The 24,437-nt window shown below is 34.4% G+C and overlaps 1 protein-coding gene and 1 pseudogene across 7 annotated transcripts in view; both read right to left on the bottom strand.

The window, feature by feature from the left end:
• COG6 (component of oligomeric golgi complex 6) overlaps window positions 1–24,437 on the bottom strand; it is a 200,956-nt gene that overhangs the window by 97,383 nt on the left and 79,136 nt on the right. For 2 of the 7 annotated variants that reach the window (XM_041765984.1, XM_041765985.1), the window contains one exon: window positions 11,388–12,897. The exons of 4 other annotated variants lie outside the window; for them this stretch is intronic. In XM_041765984.1, the coding sequence (XP_041621918.1) occupies window positions 12,750–12,897 (148 nt within the window). In that variant the 3' untranslated portion in view covers window positions 11,388–12,749. Of the gene's footprint in view, window positions 1–11,387; window positions 12,898–16,418; window positions 16,703–24,437 lie in introns of those variants that run through there. One more of the 7 variants, XM_041765988.1, reaches the window with a different exon arrangement.
• Window positions 7,562–8,837, bottom strand: LOC121497015 (annotated as a pseudogene).

Genomic DNA, 24,437 nt, shown 5'->3' with positions numbered 1-24,437 from the left:
AGAGAGAAAACAACACACATTTGATAAAATTCAAAACTTATTCATGATTTAAAGTAATCATAACAAACCAGAAATTGAGGGGACTTTCTTAATTTGATAAAACTTATCTCCAAAAAATCAGCCTAGTAAAAGGTTTCCCTCCTTCCTCACATTTTGGAAAAAGACAGGGTGACCACTATTAACACTTCTATTCAACACTGTAACATCGTACTGATTGAATATTGCACAGTGTCATAAAGCCAGAAAAACTAAAAAGAAGAAATAAAACTGTCATTAATCACAGACAATATGATTGAATTTATAGAATTTATAAAACAATCCATAAAGTTTAGAATTAACTAGTAAGTTTAGCAAGGTCACTAGTCATTATGTAAAACAAAACTAAATCTAGTGGTTTGTACAAAAAGAGAAAATAATATGATCAATATAGGATTATTCCAGGAATGCAAGAGTGGCTTATGATCAGAAAAACTATAAAAGCCATTTACCACATTAACATTAAAAAGAGAAGAGCCTTGTGATCATATGATGCTCTCTGATTAATCTACTGAAAACCTACAGCAAACATAATTCTTAATGGTGAGATACTGGGAACATCACTTTTCAAATCTGAATTACAAAACTGATCATTATCATTGCTCTTGGTCAACATTGTGCTGCCGGTCCTAGTCAGTATATCAAGACAACAAAAGAAATAAATGAAAGGCATATAGATTGCAAAGAAAGAAACAAAACTATCATTTGGTCTCAAATAACATAAATGTCTATATAGAATATTCAAGGCAAAAAAAAAAAAAAAGAATATTCAAGGCATAGATATTATGTTAGATATAATAAGATAAGTGCTTAGGTCTAATATAAGCAACATATAAAAATCAATTTTCTATACACAGCAATATATAATATTAAAATGTAATTAAAAATAGATACCATTTACACTATGAACAAGAACTGTAGTTTGTTAAGAATGAATATACTGAAGTTTTCTTAGCTTTATTTTTTTTTTTTTTCTTAGCTTTATATGAAGAAATATAAACTTTTTTGAAGGACACTAAAACTACTCTAATAGGGAAAATTTAAGATGTTCATGATTTGGACTAATTAACACCATAAAGATATTAATTGTACCCAAATTGATATATAGATTCAAAATAATCCCTACCATAATCCCAGTTGCTGCTTGAGAAATAGAAGTTGATTTTAAAACCTAAGTGGAAGAGCAAAAAGCCAAGAATGCCTGAGGCAGTCTATATGAAAAAGACAAAATGGTACTTTCTAACATTTATTAAAGTTATAAAGTTCTAATATTAAAATATTTATTATTGGTGCAGGAATAAGTAAACCTATGAAGAGAATGCAAAAAAGATTCAGAAGTGTGCCCACATATATAAAAATTTATGAGATATAGCACTAGCCTCACCCTACTGTTATCACAAAGTAGGTAGCAGTATAATTCTGCATCATCCCTGGATACTTGCGGTTACCAAGAGCAATACCATGGCTAATGATTTACCACTTGCAAGGAGAATCACAGTCTAACCACAGGCATGTATTTGCACATTTTTTGGTTTTTGCAAATTCCATTATGATTTATTATTGTATGATTCATTACATTAACCTGCTAATACTCAGTGGTTGAGTGATTTCTTCTTTGTAGGATTCAGAATAAAGGCAGGGTAACTTGACATGGTGTTTTTGTTTTCGTTGTTTTTAATGGTAGCCTTCTGACTTTTGAATGCTTGTTTTGCTTACATCTTTGTTTATAAAAAGAAACTAATACAGTTTTCAAGCAAGAAAAATTCTTGGTCCTCTATTCAATGCACATTGCAAGTCTGTGGAATACTAACCAAATCTTTGGTTTCCTTTTTAAGACTTGGCTTCTAAGGCAAATGCATTTTTCTACCTCAATGTACTCCTCATTACCATTTTATATTCCATCTGAGGCCTGGATAGCAAACAGCAGCCAGCTCTAGTCTGAGTTCTCCAAACTAGCCTGATACCCCTAGAAAGACTCATGGCATCTCAACACATGAGACCCAACTTTCGATGCTGGCTTGCAAAAGAAAAGTCACTCTTGTTTCTTGTCATTTTGCCTGTAGTAGGCAAAAACTAATGCTTGCTCCAGTGGAATTTCAGATCTTGACATTAATGGAAATAAAAAGAATATTCAAGTAAATTAATTTCCTGGTGGCAAAGCTATTAACTTTGAAACTCCTGGATTGGTTGGGACTTTAACTGTTTAAAGTATACAATGGAAAAACACTTCGTCAAAAATGATATATCCTCTCAAAACACAAATATTTCATATGGATATTTTCGGCCCCACCAACAATTTTCCCTAACAATTCTCCCTTATTTTCATAAGCTTAGCACCATTTATTTTTACTTATTAAATTATCAGTGCTAGGAAAGTTATTTTTAACGTTAATGTTAGTTGAATTTGAGGACTAGCACACTGTTATTAAATGATTACCATATTCAATTCTTAGCCAATTTATAGTCATTTCATGTGGAATGCGAAAATACATAATTATATCATTTATCTCCAAAAGCACATTCTAAGGGGAATAAATACATATTTTCAAGATAGTTGTGCTTAAGTACAATTATAGCCCCAAAGTAACCACATGTAGACCTATGTATTTATAAAATTATCTAAAGAGTATATTTAACTAAACAGGAAACATAAGCTGACCTCCAAATATTCAACATTATTATGTGACTCTGCATCTTAACATTTATTTTAAAATCTCTATAGTATAAGAGGTGAAAACTTGTTGCCTAACACAGGGTCACAAAGACACCTCTGTTTTTTTCTGAGAGTTTTATAGTTTTTAACTTTTACATTGAGATCTTTGACCCATTTTGAGTTAATTTTTGTATAGGTCATGATATGAGTCCAAGTTCAGTCTTTTTTTTTTTTTAAGATTTTATTTTTAAGTAATCTCTGCAATCTATGTGGGGCTCAACCCCACAGCTCTGAGATCAAAAGTCACACACCCCATCAACTGAGCCAGCAGAGTGGGGGCGGGGGGGCAACTTCAATCTTTTTGCATGTGGATTTCAAGTTGTTCTGGTGCCATTTGGTAAAAAGATTATTTTTTCCCCATTGACAGGTCTTGGCAGCTTTGTAAAAAATCAGTTGACGATGGATGTATGAGTTTACTTCTGGACTTTAAATTCTATCCCATTTATACCTATCCTTCTGCCAGTATCATACTGTTTTGATTACTGTGGAATTGTAGTAAGTTTTGACATTGGGAAGATTCAAGATTTTTTAGGTTATTTATGATCCCCTATATATCCATATAAATTTTGGGATCAACTTGTCTATTTCTGGGCAAAAAAAAAAAAAAGGCAAATGATATTTTGAGAGGGACTGTATTGAACCTATAGATCAGTTTGGGGAATATTGCTATCTTAACAATATTGAGTCTTTTATCCATAAACATGAAATGTCTTTAGGCCATCTTTAATCTCTTTCAACTGTTTTATAGTTTGCAGTGGATAAGTATTTCACTTCCTTGGTTAAATCTATCCCTAAGTATTTTATTCTTTGTGGTGTTATTGTAAATGGAACTGTTTTCTTACTTTAATTTTCATTGTTCATGACTTGTGTATAGCAATACAATAGATTTTTGCATACTGGTCTTATATACTGCAATGTTGCTATTCGTGTTTATTAGTTCTAATACATATTAGTTCTAATACATATATGGCTAGATAAGTAGACAGATATAATAGATACATATGCTCATATTATTTTACTTCTTCCTTTCCAATCTGGGGGTCTTTTATTTAGTCTTACATAATTTCTCTGGGTATAATTTCTAGTACAATATGGAACAGAAGTGGCAAGAGTGTACAACTTTATCTTGTTCATGATTTTAGGGGGGAAAGCTTTCAGTTTTTCACTATGAAGTACAATGTTAGATGTGAGTTTTTCATAAGTGTCCTTTATCAGTTCAAGGAAATTCTATTCCTAATTTGTTGAGTGCTTTTTATTTTATCAAAGGCTTTCCCTACATATTTTGAAGGAATCATGTTTATTATTTATTCTATTTATTCTACTAATGGAGTGTAGTATATTGATTGACTTCCACAGGTTAAACTGATCTTGCACTCCTGGGACAAACCCACTTATTCCTAGTATATAATCCTTTAATATGTTGCTGAATTTTCTTGTTAGCATTTTGTTGAGGATTTTGCATTCATAATCATAAGGGATACTGGACTGTGGTTTTCTTATTTTCTTATGTTGTCTTTCCTGGCTTTATTATACCAATAACAAATATTGGCCTCATAGGATGTGTTTCCTCTATTTTTTTGGAAGACTTTGATAAGGATTCATGTTAATTCTTTAAACATTTGATAGAACTAATCAGTGAAACAATTTGGTCCCGGGCTTTTTAAAAATTGGAATAGTTTCGACTCTAGTAATCAAATTGAGTCAGACTGAGTCAGAATCAATCTCTTTGCTACAAGTCTATTCAGATTTTCTATTTCTTCTTAAGTCAGTTTAGATTATGTTTCTCTGTATTTTTTTCACCCATATTATTTAAATACTGATGTACAATTATTTGTAGTATTCTGTTATCTTTTTATTTCTGTATTTTATTTCTGTAGATCAGTAGTAACCTTATGTTTTACCTTTTACACGTGATTTTAGTAATTTGAGTCTTCTCTCTTTATTCTTGGTCAATCTAGCCAAAAGTTGGTCAACTTTCTAAAATCTTTTCAAAAATCCAATTTTTCTTTTTTCTTCTATTTTTACATATGTTTATAAAAACTTCTTTACATGCAATGCTGAATGGTCAGAACATCCAATAACTGAAATAACATTTTTCTCAACTTGATGAGCAAAGAACACTCCTAGGAACGTCTTACATATTTCTTAAACCCTTGTTTGCATGCATTACATTATGATCAGCACATTCTCAGAAATAACACTCTTCTCAACATGCCATGCAAGAAACAATTTTTTAAACTTTTTTGCATATGTATTCAAATACATCTCTACATACCTTACAGAATAACTAGCACAACCATTCGCTGAAACAACACTATTTTCCTATATTTTGTCTGCCATAATCTTTATTATTTCCTTCTTGCTTTCAGTTTAGTTTGCCGTTTTTCTAGTTTTTTTAAGGTGTATAGTTAATGTCTTCTTTAATGTAGGCTATTTTTTTCTGAGTACTATTTTTGCCAAATATTATAGGTATTGATACGCTGTCTTATACCAAACTCTCATTCATCTCAAAGTTTTCTCTAATTTCCTTTATCTCCTTTTAAATCCACCGGTTAAGAGAATGTCGTTTAATTTCCATATTTATTTATTTTCTTCTTGTTACTGGTTTCTAATTTTGTGCCTTGGTAGTTAGGGAAAATACTTTGTATGACCTCCAGTTTTAAAATTCACTGAGATTTGAATTATGGCTTGACATATAGTCTGCCTTGGAGAATATAGACTCAAGAGGAATGCATACTCTGCTGTTGGGTGGTGTTCTGTAGATGTCTATCAGGTCCAGCTGGTTTACAATGTTGCCTAAGGCCTCTATTTCCTTGCTATTCTTTATTTCTTTGTCGATTCAAGTGACTGTCTAGTATCCTTTCATTTCAGCCACAAAGATTACCTTTTTTTTTTTTTTTTTAGGATTTTCTATAATTATTTGAGAAAGAGAGAGAGCACAAGGGTGGGGAGCAGTAGAGGGAGAGGGACAAGCAGGCTCCCTGCTCAGCAAGAAGCCTGATGTGGAATCTGGAAGTCCTGGGATCATGACCTGAGCCAATGGCAGATGCTTAACCTACTGAGCCACCCAGCGTCTCTCAGTCACAGGGACTACCTTTAACACTCCCTTAAGGCAAGTGTGAGGGGCACCTGGTGGCTCAGTGGTTGGGCATTTGCCTTTGGCTCGGGTCATGATCACAGGGAGCCTGCTTCTCCCTCTGCCTGTCTCTGCCTCTCTGCATCTTTCATGAATAAATAAATAAATAAATAAATAAATAAATAAATAAATAAATTTTAAAAAGGCAAGTGTGGTAGCTTTTGTTTATCCTGAATTGTCTTAATTTTGCGTGTATTTTCACAGGCAGTTTGCCGGGTATAGAATTAATTCTAAGTTAACAGTTTTGTTGTTCTTCCAGCACTTTGAATATATTACTTAATGTTCTCTGGCCTCTATGGTTTCTGATGAGAACTGTGATAATCTTATTGCAAATCACATGTACACGATGAGTTTTCTTTCTTGCTGCTTTCAAGTTCCCTTCTTAGTCTTTGGCTTATGGTAATTTGATTGTGATGTGTCTCGGTGTATTTTTCTGTGTGGGCTTGGTGAACTTCTTAAATGTGTATATTAAATTTTTCAACTAACTTGTAAATTTCCTACAAATATTTCCTCAAATACTCTTTTGGCCCTCTTTCCCCTCTTTTCCTTCTGAGACACTTATTGTGTGAATGTTGTTGATAATATCCTACAGGTCTCTCAGGCCCTGTTCTCTATCGTTTTTTTCTTTCTGCTCTTCAGATTGGATAATCTTCATTGACCTAACTTCAAATTTACAGATTATTTTTATTGACTGTTCAAATCTGTTCGAGTCCTACACTGGATTCTTACATTTCAGTTATTATAATTTTCAACTCCAGAAGAGATATTTATAATTTTTATAAAATTATGACTTTAAGTTATAATTTTTATGTTTGTAACTTTATAAAAACATCCTTTTTGCAATTTCTATCTCTTCATTGATATTCTCTATTTGGTAAGACACTATCCTCATACTTTCAGCCCTTGAACATATTTAAAACAGCTGATGGGAAGTCTTTGTCTATTAAGTCCAACATCTAGGCTTCCTCAGGGACAGTTTCTATTGACTGCTTTGGGTTTGTTTTTTTTGGTTTTTTTTTTCTTTTTTCTGTATACTGGTTGTACTTTGTTTGGATACCTTGCCAACTTTTTTCTTGAAAAATGGGCATTTTGACACTGGGAAATCAGATTCTCTCAACCCTCACCTTAGAGTTTGCTGTTGTTGATGCTTTTTGTAGTTGCTATTGTGTGTGCTTTAGTGATTTTTATGAACTAATCCTACACAATTGTCAATTCTCTGTTGTATGTGACCACTTAAAGTGGCCCATTAGCTTCATATTCGGCTAATAATTGGACAGAGATTTCCTTAAATACCTGGAACCAAAAGAATCTCCCAGTCTTTGCTGGGATGTTCTGAGTGAATGTTGGGGCATGCCTTTAAGATGTAGCCAGAGGTGAGAGCTTAGGGTCTCTCTGGCATTTTCTGGGCATGCTCAGTCCTAGACAATGCATAACTTTCTGCCAGGAATATGTCAGGGTTTTTTAACGTCCTTATGGATATCTCACTGCTGACCTTTCTTCCCAAGCGTTTTGCTTATTGTTTGTCCCTATGGTTATCCACTGCTTCAGGGAGCAGAGAAATGTACTCCCCTCATCCTGGGGTAGTGACTTTAGTGCTGGGAAAGTTCCAAGTTTGGCAAATAAAGATAAGCTTTTAGAACATGGATCTTGCAGGGAGACAGATAAAGACAATTTTCTTTTTTTTTTTAATTAGAAAAATTATTTATTTCTGCTCCTTTCATACATCTTATTGTGCAGAAACAGTCTCACACATATCTGAATAATGTACTGTCACACTGTTTAAAGGCAAAGCACCATAGGTAAAGCTGATCAGAGTTCTCAGCTTATGGGATCTCACTTCCTGATTTTACATTAATTTTTGAAAGTCAGAAATGTCATCTTCACAAAATGTTAAGGGGGCTGTAAGAAATAATCACTTTATTCAATATTATAGTTGTGGAAATGGGAGTATATTTTCTTTAAGAAATGAAAAACTAAGAAGAAAATGCCACTAAACATCATTGGTGTGTCAGTACAGACCAGCAGGAGAAATACTGTGAGAAATTTGTCTCTTTGATACCAAGAAGACATTCTAGTTCAAGCTTTAATATGATTCCTATTTCTCACGAGATGCTTCTTTTCTGCTGCTTCACTCTTTTTCCATATTTCACATCAGAGGATTGGTACAGCCTTTAAAACTTCATTAACAGGAGCAAATCCAATATCCACGGATTTCTTGTCAAAAGGCATTTTTTAACCCATCAGGTAGCCCGGCAGTTTCATTCTCATGAATACTCTAGCCATGAAAAAACTCAATAGGACACAGACGAATCCAATGAATAGAAGAAGAAATCTATTGAGTTTTGGAATGTTTGGTGCATTCGATCGGTCCAGGATTATGAAACCTAAACCTCCCATTGTAAACAGGAAGCTGGATGCAAGTCCTTCCATAATATACTGTCCATTTACTCTATAGGCCAAGAAAGCTACTGGTCTCTGATGTCCATGTTCATCAGTCATAGAACCAACACTTGGAGGTTCAACAATAACATCATAAATTATTCCTCCGGTGATGAGGAAGTAAGACACCACCACCAGAGCGTACACCGTCATGGCCGAGGCATGTGCACCCAGGGCGGCTTCTTCAGCTTCAGGTTGGGGCATTCGAGCACTAAGAACGGGACGCGGTACAAGGTCTCCATGTTGGTGGCGGCAGGGGTTTCTCTCGACAATTTTCATGAAAAAGATCCATTCTGCTTTCTCCAGTACCAGAAATGTGGGATATTAATTTAAGCCTACTGCTTAACTTGGGGACAAGGTACAAGGCTAGCTTAAGTTAAAAAACCACAAAACATGCTGTTCTACTAACGAAGATCCAACTTTTTTTTTTTTTTTTGGTAAGTATAAACCCGACTTGCTGTTATCTGGTTTCTTGAATTCTAAAAAAGCTGACTTTGACAGTTCTTGGGGGCCAGTTTTATTGTTACTTTTATGGAGAGGCATAATTTTGGAATTCCTTAATCTACCATTTTTACTGATGTCCTCATCTTGTAATACAATTTTATATCTTAACTAAATAGCTAATTAATGTCACTATGATTGTGTCAGAATGAAAAATGTACACTTGTGTTTTAAAACTTTCTTTTCTGTGCTATCAGCCTCTGTAACGTCAAGTACCTACATGTGGCTGTTATAGAGAATGTTCTAAGTTCATTCTTCCTGCTCGCCTATATCAACAAACCCCCTCTGAAACTGCATTATGTTTACTTATATACATGTGACCATCTCTGTGAAAGAGAGGGAACTCCTCAATGACAGATGCACATTTCAGTGATCTTTTAAAACTATGGTGCTTATCGCAGAGCCTGGCTTCTAGGAGGTACTTAATAAATGTGTTTAATAAGAGTAATTTAAAAAAACTAGCTAACATATATTGAGTTCTAAGTTTACCCTAGGTCTCAGCTAAGCATATTTTTTAAAAATGTATTTTTTTAAAGATTTTATTTATTTATTCATAGAGATGCAGAGAGAGAGAGAGAGAGAGAGAGAGAGAGAGAGGCAGAGACACAGGCAGAGGGAGAAGCAGGCTCCATGCAGAGAGCCTGACGTGGGACTGGATCCAGGGTCTCCAGATCACGCCCTGGGCTGCAGGTGGCGCTAAACCGCTGCGCCACCGGGGCTGCCCCTAAAAAATATTTTTTAATTATAAAATATACAGATAAGAGTTCATGTAACATATATGTAAATTTTAGAGTATTAAAAAAATGAACATTCATATACCAACAATCCAGTGTAAGAGAGCATTCATTAGTAACTCAACAGATCCTATGTTTCCCTCCCCAGAGATAATCTTGAATTCTGTATTAATCATTTCCTGTACCTTCCTCATAGCTTTACCATGTCTGTACTCATGATGTATAATGTACAATTTTTTTACTTTTTATAAAAAATTCTATAAATGGACTCATTACATTTTCTATATAGCTTTCTTTTTTCTTAAATATTATATATTTGAAAATCATTCATTTTTCACTACTGTAGAATATTCCATTATATGGATATATCTGAGGACATGTGAGCTAATGGCAGTCAGGAACGGCTAGGCTATGCTGAGGTAATGAATCCTAAGGGGAGGAAACAAAGACATCTCAGGATCAAATCCTAAATTGTGCCAACTTTTAGAAGTTATACATAAGAGGCAAAAGAACCTGGGAAGGAGGTCAAAAATGGGTTTGACCAGTGAAATAAAAGGAAAATTAGCAGAAAGTTGTGCTATTAAAGCCTGGGAAAAAAACAGTATTTCAAATAAGGATAGTGAAGAATCCATTGGATTTGCCAACATAAAACATTAGGAAGATCTCATTAGGCTTGCTGTAGTGGTGAGAGGCTGAAGCTGCACTGGAATATTTTAAAGACAATGGCAATGGAAGTACACGAGAGCATGCGTCAACAACCACAAAAAGAAGCTGAGAAGTGGAGGTGTTGGAATCTGGAAGGTGGAGAGTTTTTTAAAAACATTATCAACACTAGAGCACCGTGTATGCTGAGAATAATCTTATAGAAAGGTCACAAGTTGTTGAAGCAAAATGAAGAGATAACTCAGAGAGAAAAGTCTCTGAGAAGGTGAGAGAATGGAATCTAGAGAATAGGAGGAGGGACATTGTCTCCAGTGCAAAAGGAGGAAAGGCAGAAAAGATGAGTGCAGTATTTGAAGGTAGAAAAGTAAGGGAGATTAATCTAGCAGCTTCGATTTTCTCCATGAATTATGAGGATCATTAACTAAGAGTGGGGGCAGAAAGGTCATCTTGAGAAGTGGAGAGGTGAGTTTAGTAAAGAGAGCAGAAACTGAGTGCCATTTGAAGACTGTGATCATGAATTTAAAAAAAGTCACTCAGTCCATTTATGTGATTTTTCTCAGGTAATATTTACCTGTTCTAGTTCAAGTTCAAAGAAAGAAACTGAGGAATTCAATCAGAGGTTTCTGTGAGGAAAAGATCTTTCTCTAAGAAAAGGCTGACATGTTATTCTCTAAGTTATACTTATGCCACATTAAAAAGCTCAAAATGCAAACCAGCCAAGTATATAGCAAATATAAGTGTTGCGTTCATGAATTAGCATTTATAATCTTTTATTTTGACTTAGTACTCAAGATAATATTGATACCACATTCTGCTCATCAATCTTCCACTGGTTATCTCAATTTGGTCCTATATTGTACTTCAAAAACACACTGGTGAGATGTATAAAAATACACTGCAATTACCACTGTTCTAGAAATAGTTTTAATATTTTAAGAAAACTATGTAAATAGCCAAATACACCTTTTCCCTAAGACACAAAGGGATTCACGAATGGTAAGGTAGCAATCTTTTTCTTTCATTATAGAAATAAATTATATAAACTTTAAGCTCTTGATTTTTTTTATAAGATTTTATTTATTTATTCATGAGAGACACAGAGAGAGAGAGGCAGAGACACAACAGAGGGAGAGGCAGGCTCCTGCAGGGAGCCCCATGTGGGACTCAATCCCGGAACTCCGGGATCACGCCCTGAGCCGAAGGCAGATGCTCAACAGCTGAGCCACCCAGGCATCCCTAAGCTCTTGATTTATAACATACTTTATTTTCTATCTTTTATATATATCACACATACTCATGAAGGAAAAAGACTAAAAGCACAGAATTATACCAAAAGAGGTGATAAATAACTGCTCTTACTCCAAAAGAATATTAATATAAACAATTATAAATTTCAGATAGATGAACAGGTCATGTTCTGTAAATACTAATGTGTTATACATTATATGTTATATAAATATTAGTTTTATCTTACTACTTTGCAAAATAGTTTATAGCCTTGTCCATTTTTTCCTTATGCCTCAGTTTTCTCATTTATAATTTAGGGACTCACCTCTTTTTATAGTTTTACCAGAAACTAAGATATTTTGTTAATAAGAGTCATTCTTGAAATCTTACCAACAAAGTGAAGTCACATTAAACACACTGAGACCTAATTTTTTTTTTTTAACAACACAGTGATTCTGAATCTTACACGTAGAGGTTGAAAGTCAGAGTCCAAATCATTCTTTGTGAGGGGTCACCAGGGAGACAGATACACTGTCAATGAGCAATTGCTACTCAGTATTTTTTCCTATGGTGTTAAAGTAGATCATTATTTCTTTGGTTTGAACACCAGGTAAAATTTGTAGTTGGTTAGATTTAGAGTTCATACTATATAACATGCAGTTATCATTAAACACTAGATTTACATGCAGCACAGGGTGCCTACACACCTAAAATCCTTTTGAAGTGCTGAACTTCACCTTGAATTCAGTCCAGAGTATACAGAGTGAAATCCACCCTGTTTAAATGACTTCTCTCTTTTTTCCCACTTTTTTGCTAAGTGTATATTTCTGCTCATTTTAAATATGTCTACTCACATTAATAAGAAAGCAACTTAATCTTTAGGTAAAAGGGACATTATGCCACATCTTTGTACTAATTCTTAAGTTTAGACAAATTTTTTTTATGTATGATTAATTTGGAACTAATGCTGTAAAGAAAAAAAAATCAATCAAATCTCTCATACTACTTTTTCCCATACATTTATATTCCAGAAAACTGCAGAGCTGGGGAGGTAGCTCACAGAGAACAGACCATCTTTACATAAGGAGCAGATACAGAGCAACACTAACTCAGGTTGAAATTGTATTACTTACTTCCATGTTATTGTGATCAAAGAAAAGAATTATTGGACCTACAATGTTATGATACAAACAAAATCGTAACCATCACATTTCAAAGGGAAGATTAAGAAACTAAAGAACAAGAAAACTTTTAGAGTCTTAGGGATGCAATGTTTTGCTCACACATTCAAGTTAGATTATCAGGAGAGGAGTGTCTGCACTTGCTGAGGCGATCGGTGTAGGATGCTCTCTGGATCTTTGTATTCATTCACTGGATTCATCACAGCTGCATACACTTCACCATAGGCTCTGCAGACTAATTCTGTAGACTGTTTTATGATTTGCTCTCTATTGATAAACAAACAGTATGTGAAAACACAATCTAAAGATGAAATACTAAGAATTATAAGAAGCTTCATATTTGAATCAATACATTTCATTTTCATAATTACCACATACATACTAAAAAGAAATCATTGTACAACTACAAAAGTAACTTTGGTTTGGGGATCAAACATACTTTTTATATTCATTATTTGTTTATTGTTGCAGAAGGGCAGGGACTGTGTTATGTTCCCAGTATTCTGAAGGACTGTGTTATGTTCTAGTAATCTGAAGGATTACTAGACAAGAAACAAAAATTGTGACCTACCATCAATGTACTGATTTTGCAAACATGACTGATGACATGTTAACCTTAAAGAACAAGGCTTATCATCATTCATATTTGTCAATACTTCAAATCTCAGAATAGCTTACAGTAAACTATCCTTTCAGTAATAGCTCCTACCTTACTAACCACACTTTAGATTCCTATCTATTTATATTATCAGGTTATAATAATGTGACACTTGCCTCCAACAAGTCCCAGCATTTTCCACAAAAAGCATTTCTACATAAGCACATAAAAGAATAAAGTTTTAAATGAACTGAAGTAAAATTTTAAAGATCTGACTAGAAAAAAATAGCACCAGGTTCATAAAATCTGCATCAACTCCATGTTCTCATGCCATTTACTTCTTGTCATTCTCAGCTACTTCTATTCATTTTTATCACTATAGGTATAGTGATATACCTAGTGATAAAAATACTGTCTTTTCTGATTTTTACAACTAAATTTAAATGTGTCTTTCAAGCTTCACTCCCAAGCCTACTTTTTTGTTGTTTCTTATTTCTGTCAGCAGCATAACCATGTTGCATAACCTCAGTTTAGACCCTAAAGAACTCTTGTATGGAGTATAGAAAAAGCTCCCATCTGGTCTTCCCTCTTCTAGTCTCTTCTGCATCAATCTATCATAAGCACTGCTGTTAGATTAATGTTCCTAAAGCATACCTATTATCTTGTCTCTCCCTCACCCAGGCCCTTCCTTCAAGGAGTTTCTCTGGTTTCAGAGAAGCCAAAATCCCTCATCCTGTCATTTAGAATCCTTTAATACCCTCCATATCACAACTCTAATCCTGAGGTCTGACACAACTCCTGACTGTTCTCTCTGCCCTTTCTTATTGACCTGAATTCCTCTGCACTATTCCTCCATTTGCCTAGGATGCTTGTCTCTCTCTCTCTCTCTCACCTTCAAATGTCCTTAATTCTCAGTAAAAACGTACTCTCTCATTCTCTGATCCTTAGAGCTGAAAATAATTATTCCATTTTGGAATGTCTATGACCAAAATGATGCTTGGAAGACTATCTGTGGAAATATGTACCTGTGCTAAGAAAGGATAAAATTAATTGGATGGAATGAGGAGGGAAATAGACTCATGATCTTGGATCATCAACACCCTGTTCTGGTAAGGTCTCAAACTCTTGGTAAGATGAAACAACTTGACAATTCTCAAAAATTGCTAAAGCTTTCAAGCTGACAGTGGGTAGAAGGAACTTACACTAAGTAAATTCTCTGAGTAGAATCATACTACTAGCTATACTACCTTTTCACTGGAACAAAGGATGGTAAAAACTGGTTTGGAAATCCACTTAACCAGATGAGCCTCTGAGATATTTTTGATCTATGAGTAATCATCCCTATAATTAACTGAACATAACAATGAATGCATCAATATGATGCAAAATTGTTTTCCATTCATGAAATAGATGAAAAATAATATAAACTGATATTTTAAAAATTTGTTAAATGTAATACACATTTGATGCCCATTTTTGCAACAAATCAAATAATGAATTTTAGACATAGTGTTTTTTGTTCTTTACTCAAAGCAGTAAGACAGATTGGGGGATGGGATATAAAGAATCCATTACTTAACACCTCATACTCTAAAACCTATACTCAATCTGAACACAGTGTTTTATATATACTACATAACAAAACACAAAGAGACAAAGCTATTCCCTATCACGAGAAGTTTAAAATCAGAATATAGTACAATAATGAATATTAAATATAATTTTTAAAAATCCAGAGTAACTGGTAAATGTAGAATGAATTGTTGAAAAATCTAAGGAATAAATTTTAAATTTTATCCTCAAGTCCAAATGATGAAAAAAAACTTAATTTATTGGAGTTTAGGTATAACCCAGGGCATATTTCTGTTTATAAGCTAAACTAGCTCACAAATGTCTACAGCTCACAATGCAGCAGAAACATCATTATAAATCTGCAATGGAGAAAACAAAAAGCAATATTGCTAAGATATAAATAAATAAAATCAAGCCAATAAGACCAAGTAAGTTATAGTTTATTTTCAGTGTTGGTGTTTAGTAGTATAGGGTTTCTCGTTCTGTCCCTCAGTTTGGGAAACTACCAAGATAGGAACATGCCTATGCAGAACAAAATAAAAGATACCAGAGCTCATGGAGAAAAGAAGTCTTTCATGTAGTGGGGTGAATAAAGGGAAGGGAAAAGAAATGGCCTGTCAGCTAGCTGCTAAAGCTAACCAGGAAAGAAAGGCAATGCAAAGTGAAATTCTCCAAAGTGAATTGGAGTCAAATCCAAACTATAAGAGCAGGAACTGTAACTGATAATGATTTTCCCCATTTCTGAACAAATATAAGAGTTCATGACCATCTCCAAAGCCAGGTATAGGTCTACACATTCATATTCAACAACTTTTTTCTAGTGAACTATTATAGAGATGAAACGGAACAGTGATGAAGATTACTGTCAGAAGACCTGGACTCTAGTTGAAGCTCTGCCACTTATTATTGTTGCCTTGAACAAGTAATTTAGCCTTTCTAGGACTAATTTCACTACTGTAAGGCAAAACATTGAACTTGATAATATTTACAAGGTACTTTTAGCTCTTAAATTATTCCATTGAGGATTAAGAGCATTTTAATAACCTGTTATTTTTTTAAAGAAACCTCTATGTGCCTATCTATACACATACATATGTATGCATATGTCACATATGCACATACATACATACATGTTATTTTGGGTAATTGGGATCCTCAAATAATGATTTATAATAAGCATATCAGTTATTTGTATATAATTATTTTTACTTTTACATACAATCTGAGATGAGGAAAGTTTTACTTTCTTGCCATTTTACTATCCCCTCTTTTTATTTGTAGTGCTAATTACTATCCAATTAGTATATATCTTTAACTTAAAAAATATATGCATGTGTCTGTATATTTATCTGTCTGCCTGCCTGCTTTCCTGGTGTCTTGGCCCAAATTATTCACAAATATCATTTAAGAAATAGAGTCTCAGGGATCCCTGGGTGGCTCAGCGGTTTAGTGCCAGCCTTTGGCCCAGGGCGCAATCCTGGAGTCCCGGGATCGAGTCCCACGTCGGGCTCCCAGCATGGAGCCTGCTTCTTCCTCCTCCTGTGTCTCTGCCTCTCTCACTCTCTTTCATAAATAAATAAATAAATAAATGAATAAATAAATAAATAAATCTTTAAAAAAGAGAGATAGAGTCTCAAACAATGATGAATCATAGTGACAAATAACCAACGTTCAAAACAGAAGTTTCAGGTATTCTGTAACAAAATACAAAATCACCAACAAATCCTATCAGTCATGTGCTTCTGAAAACTTCAAATGTGCTTATCCCCTGATTACCTTGTGTATAGGCAGGAAAAAAAAGCAGTATTTTTTTCAGTGGTATATGCTGAGCACTGGTGCTAGCATGGGCATCCACCTCGGATCTACACACTGTATTCTGATCAATCACAGTCAAGTCCATAGCTGGTGGATAAAGAGTACTTTTAGAACTATTTTTTTATTTTGAATTCAATTAATTAACATATAATGTATTATTAGTTTCAGAGGTAGAGGTCAGTAATTCATCAGTTGCATATAACACCCCATGCTCATCACATCACATGCCCTCCTTAATGTCCATCACTCAGTTACCCCTACCCCTCACCTACCTCCCCTCCAGGAACCTCAGTTTGTTTCCTGTACTTTAAAGTCTCTTATGGTTTGTCTCCATCTCTGATTTTGTATTATTTTTTTCCCCTCCCTCCCCCAATGATCCTCTGTTTTTGTTTCTTAAATTCTACATATAAGCGAGATCATATGATAATGGTCTTTCTCTAATGGACTTATTTCCTTAGCATAATACCCTCTAGCTCCACTCACATCATTGCAAATGGGAAGATTTCAATTTTTTGATGGCTGAGTAATATTCCATTGTGTGTGTGTGTGTGTGTGTGTGTGTGTGTATAACATCTTCCTTATCCATTCATCTGTTGATGGACATCTGGGCTCTTTCCATAGTTTGGCTATTGTAGACATTGCTTAGAATGATTTCTGTAGGTTAAATTTAAAGTTCAGTCCTGCTTTTCACATGACCAAAGGACATGTAAAAAGGGCTGAAAGGGAAAAAAATGTATTTGAATGTAAGCTATGATCATCTATAAAGTTAGATCACTAACTTTCTTGGTCTCTTTACTACCATGAAAATTTCATAGGTAGTAATTTATTAGGTGGTGCTCTATTGGCCTTTGGACAGTTTAATAACCCTCATAGTTAAACAGACCTTTAAAAAATAAAAACATGATTCATACAAATGAATAATGAGAGAATGTCAAAATTTTAATAACTCATTAATGAGGAAGCTATTAAGATGCTAAAGCTGGTTCACAGAACATTTTGAGGAACTGGTCATTTACAAGTATTTGGAAAGGCAGGTTAGAATAAAAGAGATTAAACACAAAATGGGTTAATGTTCCACTGAGCAAAAAAAAAAAAAAAAAAAATTACACAGGACATGAGGAAGCACGGGGCATTTAATTAACAGTAAGCAGAGCATCGAAATGATACATCCCCCCAAATAATTAAATATTTCTTGAAGGGTCTGTTAACAATGCTTCAGTGTGACACGGAAAGGACATACTGCTCTTCCAGACCCAATCTGCCCTATTTTCAAGTTTCAAAAAGTCTTTCTTATATCTAAAAGTAGTTTGCTATCCATCAGTGTATCATATATCAAAGATAATAGTCATGTAGTTAATTAACTACTGGAAAAAAGGAAAAAAAATGAAGGAGAAGATGAGGATGAGGGCAATATTTTTCTTATGAATCAGAATACCATGTATTAAGAAATTCAATTTGTCCAGTTATAAACAATTTGGTATTATGAATCTCTAAAATACCAATAAAGACTAATATATAACGAAATGGAAATTTCATCCATTTTAAAACATGTTCACAAAACATTTTAAATAATTATTGAAAGCATTTAGCTGTGATAAGAAATGAACTTACTTCCAGAATCAGTGAGCTTGTCATTAATCAGTACTTTAGGATTTTGGTTGCCATAACAACATGACACAATTTTCATCATTACCATAAACCTAGCATTTCTAAAAATAGCTTATTTCAACATTCAGGCTCTGTGATCACTAAAATTGGGCTTTATTACAGAACCACAGTTAACAGTGCAATCAAATGCATCATAGGAGAAAAGAAGGCATTAACAGTTTAAGCCTGAAAAATTAAAAAGAAAAGATGATAATATATTTATAAATAATAGATTGGTTAAAGAATTTTTCTTTTTCTCTTTTTTTTTTAAATTTTACTTATTCATGAGAGACACAGAGAAAAAGGCAGAGACATTGGCAGAGAGAGAGGAAGGCTCCCTCTGGGGAGCCTGATGCGGGACTCCATCCAAGGACCCTGGGATCATAACTTAAACTGAAGGCAGATGCTCAACCACTGAGACACCCAGGTGCCCCTTGATTTTTCTTTTAATGTAATACAAACATCAAAGATGTAACAATGGGTCAAATCAATTTTCATCCCAGGTCAGTTTTCTATCATTCACTGTGAAATTAAAGTATATTTTAGGGGAGCCTGTTTGGAAGAGTGTGCAACTCTTGGTCTTGGGATTCTGAGGTCGAGCCCCACAATGGGTGTAGAGATTATTTTAAAAAATAAAATCTTTAAAAGAGAGGTATATTTTTTTGAGAGGTATATTTTACATAACACCAAGCGCACATATCTCACATTAATGTTACCTATCATGCAAACATTTGTGAGTTTCTTTTAAAAATAATAAAATAATCTCAACATAGAAAGGACTAATATGAAAAACACAGTACAGATCAGTGTTAAAGAGAACAGATTTTGGAATCAGAAATACTGGATTCAAATCTTGGCTTTGCTTCTTACTAACTGCTTGCCCTTGGTTCAATTATTTAACCTTTTTAATAATGTCCTCTTCTATAAAGAAGAAATCCTAATTCATGGACTCATTAGGAAGACTAAGTGAAGTTAAAGGATCAATCTTGCTGAGGTGTTCACATTGATTACATAAGGGTTGGAGCGGACAAGAGTGCAAACAGGATAGTTCAGAAGCTAATGTGATAATACAAGCACAGAAGATACTACCTTGGACCACAGTGGTAACTGTGAAGATGTTCAAAAGTAACTAGTTTCCTCTCCCATACTTTTTTCTAGTAAACATTTAATGAAGTGGCTCCATGGGAATTCTGAATGAAGGCATATTGAATTTACTAGATAAACTATATCACATAGCCAGTCTGAGAAGAATACCATGTGACTATGTTGGAACAATGAAAATCTACAGCAAACATCACACTTAATGATGAAACATCAGAAACATTTTCATTGAAGTTCAAAATAAGATATACACATTCACTATTACATCTACTATTTACCTTGGAGCTCTTAACCAATATGAGTTTAGTTATAAATACTGAAAAAAAAATTAATGAAACTCATTATTCTTCTATGTCTTTACCAAAAACTAAACAACTGATAAGCTAATAGAACTAAAATAGAGTTTAGTTGGCCAGTTAGCTGGCCAGATTCAAAATTATCATATAAAATATAGTATGTTTCCTATGTGCCAGCAATATCTAATTAAAACAGGTAATGGAAAATAAAAGATCTTATAATAGTCACAGAATTATTTCCTAGGAATAAACCAAATAATATAGAGATTACATATGGAAATTAGAAAAACTTTATTGAAAATTCTAAAAGATATGAATAAGCATACCATGTTTATAGATGGGAATATTTACTAGTGGATTATACTTTTTCAGTTCTTTTTTGCTCATTCTAACAGTAGCCTGGTGAATGTTTTATTTTTTTCTAATTTTTATTTTTTAAAGACTTTATTTGAGAGAGAGCACAGACACAAGAGTGTGAGAGGTACGGAGAGAGAGCATGAGCAGGGAGAGATAAGTAGATTCTCCACTGATTAGGGAGCCCAATGTTAACTGACAGCCACTCAGGTACCACTGGTGAAGGTCTTATACACACTTGAAAAGAATGCTACCTTCTATAGTTGTGTGTGATAGTCTCTATTAGGTTGAGCTGATTGGTGGCATTTTTCAGTTCTTTTACACTGTACTATATTTTTGTCTACTTTTTATCAATTTCTAAGATACCAGTTTTGAAATATCTACCTATTAACTGTCAGTGTATCTATTCTTACTTCTTTGAGCTTATACTGCTTGTTTTTTGAAGCTCTGCAATTAGATGCACATAATTATATCTGACCCTGCTTATCTTTGGTATCTGTCCTGCGGTCTAATTTTTCTGATATTAATACAGCTACTTTAGCTTTATTATGATTAGTATTTGCATAGTATACCTGTTACCATCCTTTTGTGTCTAAATTATTTGTATCCTTATATTTAAATTAGATTTCTTATAGGTAGCAGGCAGTTGGGCCATGCTTTCTTTTTTTTTTTAATAATAAATTTATTTTTTATTGGTGTTCAATTTGCCAACATACAGAACAACACCCAGTTCTCATCCTGTCAAGTGCCCCCCTCAGTGCTGCCACACAGTTACCCCCACCCCCTGCCCTCGTCTCCTTCCATCAACCCTAGCTCGTTTCCCAGAGTTAGGAGTCTTCCATATACTGTCTCCCTTTCTGATATTTCCTATCCATTTCTTCTCCCTTCCTTTCTATTCCCTTTCACTATTATTTATATTCCCCAAATGAATGAAACCATATAATGTTTGTCCTTCTCCGACTTATTTCACTCAGCATAATACCCTCCAGAACCATCCACATTGAACCAAATGGTGGATATTTGTCATTTCTAATGGCTGAATAATATTTCATTGTATACATAAACCACATCTTCTTTATCCATTCATCTTTTGATGGACACCGAGGCTCCTTCCACAGTTTGGCTATTGTGGACATTGCTGCTAGAAACATCGGGGTGCAGGTGTCCCGGCGTTTCATTGCATCTGTATCTTTGGGGTAAATCCCCAGCACTGCAATTGCTGGGTCATAGGGCAGGTCTATTTTTAACACTTTGAGGAACCTCCACACAGTTTTCCAGAGTGGCTGCACCAGTTCACATTCCCACCAACAGCGTAAGAGGGTTCCCTTTTCCCCGCATCCTCTCCAACATTTGTGGTTTTCTGCCTTGTTAATTTTCCCCATTCTCACTGGTGTGAGGTGGGATCTCATTGTGGTTTTGATTTGTATTTCCCTGATGGCAAGTGATGCAGAGCATTTTCTCATGTGCTTGTTGGCCATGTCTATGTCTTCCTCTGTGAGATTTCTGTTCATGTCTTTTGCCCATTTCATGATTGGATTGTTTGTTTCTTTGGTGTTGAGTTTAAGATGTTCTTTATAGATCTTGGAAACTAGCTCTTTATCTGATATGTCATTTGCAAATATCTTCTCCCATTCTGTAGGTTGTATTTTAGTTTTGTTGACTGTATCCCTTGCTATGCAAAGCTTCTTATCTGGATGAAGTCCCAATAGTTCCTTTTTGCTTTTGTTTCTTTTGTCTTTGTGGATGTATCTTGCAAGAAGTTACTGTGGCCGAGTTCAAAAAGGGTGTTGCCTGTGTTCTCCTCTAGGATTTTGATGGAATCTTGTCCCATATTTAGATCTTTCATCCATTTTGAGTTTATCTTTGTGTATGGTGCAAGAGAGTGGTCTAGTTTCATTCTTCTGCATGTGGATGTCCAACTTTCCCAGCACCATGTATTGAAGAGACTGTCCTTTTTCCAGTGGATAGTCTTTCCTCCTTTGTCGAATATTAGTTGACCATAAAGTTGAGGGTCCACTTCTGGATTCTCTATTCTGTTCCATTGATCTATGTGTGTGTTTTTGTGCCAGTACCACACTGTCTTGATGACCACAGCTTTGTAGTACAACCTGAAATCTGGCATTGTGATGCCCCCAGCTATGGTTTTCTTTTTTAAAATTCCCCTGGCTATTTGGGGTATTTTCTGATTCCACACAAATCTTAAAATAATCTGTTCTCCATGACCAAGTAGGATTTATCCCCGGGACACAAGGCTGGTTCAACACTCGTAAAACAATAATGTGATTCATCATATCAGAAAGAGAAAAACCAAGAACCATATGATCCTCTGAATAGATGCAGAGAAAGCATTTGACAAAATACAGCATCCATCCTGATCAAAACTCTTCAGAGTGTAGGGATAGAGGGAACATTCCTCAACATCTTAAAAGCCATCTACAAAAAGCCCACAGCAAATATAATTCTCAATGGGGAAGCACTGGGAGCCTTTCCCCTAAGATCAGGAACAAGACAGGGATGTCCACTCTCACCACTGCTATTCAACATAGTACTGGAAGTCCTCGCCTCAGCAATCGACAACAAAAAGACATTAAAGGCATTCAAATTGGCAAAGAAGTCAAACTCTCCCTCTTCGCCGATGACATGATACTCTACATAGAAAACCCAAAAGACTCCACCCCAAGATTGCTAGAACTCATACAGCAATTTGGCAGTGTGGCAGGATACAAAATCAATGCCCAGAAGTCAGTGGCATTTCTATACACTAACAATGAGACTGAAGAAAGAGAAATTAAGGAGTCAATCCCATTTACAATTGCACCCAAAAGCATAAGATACCTAGGAATAAACCTAACCAAAGAGGTAAAGGATCTATACCCTAAAAACTACAGAACACTTCTGAAAGAAATTGAGGAAGACACACAGAGATGGAAAAGTATTCCATGCTCATGGATTGGAAGAATTAATATTGTGAAAATGTCAATGTTACCCAGGGCAATTTACACGTTTAATGCAATCCCTATCAAAATACCATGGACTTTCTTCAGAGAGTTAGAACAAATTATTTTAAAATTTGGGCCATGCTTTTACATCTAATCTAAGAAGCTCTGCCTTTAAACTGGAGTGTGCAAACCTTTTATACTTAATATAGTTACTTATAAGGCAGAATTTAAGTCTGTCATTCTATTTGTTTTATATTTGTCCCTTCTGTTCTTTTTCCTTTTCTGCTTTGTTTTGATATAATTGTTTTTTAGCATTCTATTTTATCTATTGGCATGTTAGATAATTTTTGTTCAAGAGCCTGCTGCAAGGTTCAAAATGTACCTTCAAAATATATTATATAATTACCTTATAACATCATAAATGTACATTTCTACTTTCCTCCCACTCCATCTTTTGTGCATTTGTTGTCATAAATTTAATTTCTATGTGTTAAAAATTCCACAATTCACTATTAGCATTTTTGTTTTAAACGGTCAACTATCTTTTATATTTAGCATTTCCTGGGCTCATTACTCCTCTGTGTTGATCTGAATTTTCTTCTCATATTGTTTTCCTTTAGCCTGAAGGACTTCTTTTATCATTTCTTACAGTGCAGTATACTAGTGATAAAGCCTCTCTACTTTTATTTATCTCCAAATGTATTTATTGCTTTTCCAGTTTGAAAGATACTTTTGATAAATACACTATGAAAGTAGACATTTAAAGATGATTTTCTATTGTCTTCTGGTTTGCACTGACTCTAAAAAAAAAGTCAGTAATAAACTTATCATTAGTCCCTATACATAATGTCTTTTTTCCTCTGGCTGCTTTCAAGATTTCTCTCTTTATCACTGGTTTTCAATAATTCAATTATTGCATACTTTAGTACAATTTTCTCTGTTGAGTTTCTTTTTTGTTTTTAACTTCTTGGATCAGTGGGTTCATGTCTTCTGTTACATTTGGAAAAAGTTGTTTTATTTCTTAAAATTTTTCTGACTCAATTTCAAAATGACACTCCAATTATACCTACTTTAGAGTGCTTAATATTATGTCACAATTCACTGAGACCCCCCCCCCCCATCTTTTTCTAGTGTTTTATTTTTTTCTATCTGTGTTTCAGTTTGGATAGTTTCTACTGTGCTCTTTTCAAGTCGACTGATCTTTCTCTCTAGGGGTTCAACTGATAGTTACACCCACTCAATATTCATTTAGATATTATACTTTTTAGGTACAGAATTCTCATTTTGTAAAATTCTCCATTTTTTCTCTCAGTATAATAATGTTTTCCTTTAAGTCCCTGAACACACTATAAATAGCAGTCTTAAAAGTCCTTACCTGCTAGTTCTATAAATTGTCATTTATCAGCTTATTTCTACTGACAGATTTTTTTTCCTAGTTTTGGTTCATATATTCCTACTACTTCACCTAAGTAATTTTTTATTGCA

This window comes from Vulpes lagopus, chromosome 8 (assembly GCF_018345385.1).
Source record: "Vulpes lagopus strain Blue_001 chromosome 8, ASM1834538v1, whole genome shotgun sequence".
In the NCBI taxonomy this organism is placed as follows: domain Eukaryota; kingdom Metazoa; phylum Chordata; class Mammalia; order Carnivora; family Canidae; genus Vulpes; species Vulpes lagopus.
This window is presented reverse-complemented; position numbering and strand designations above follow the sequence as displayed.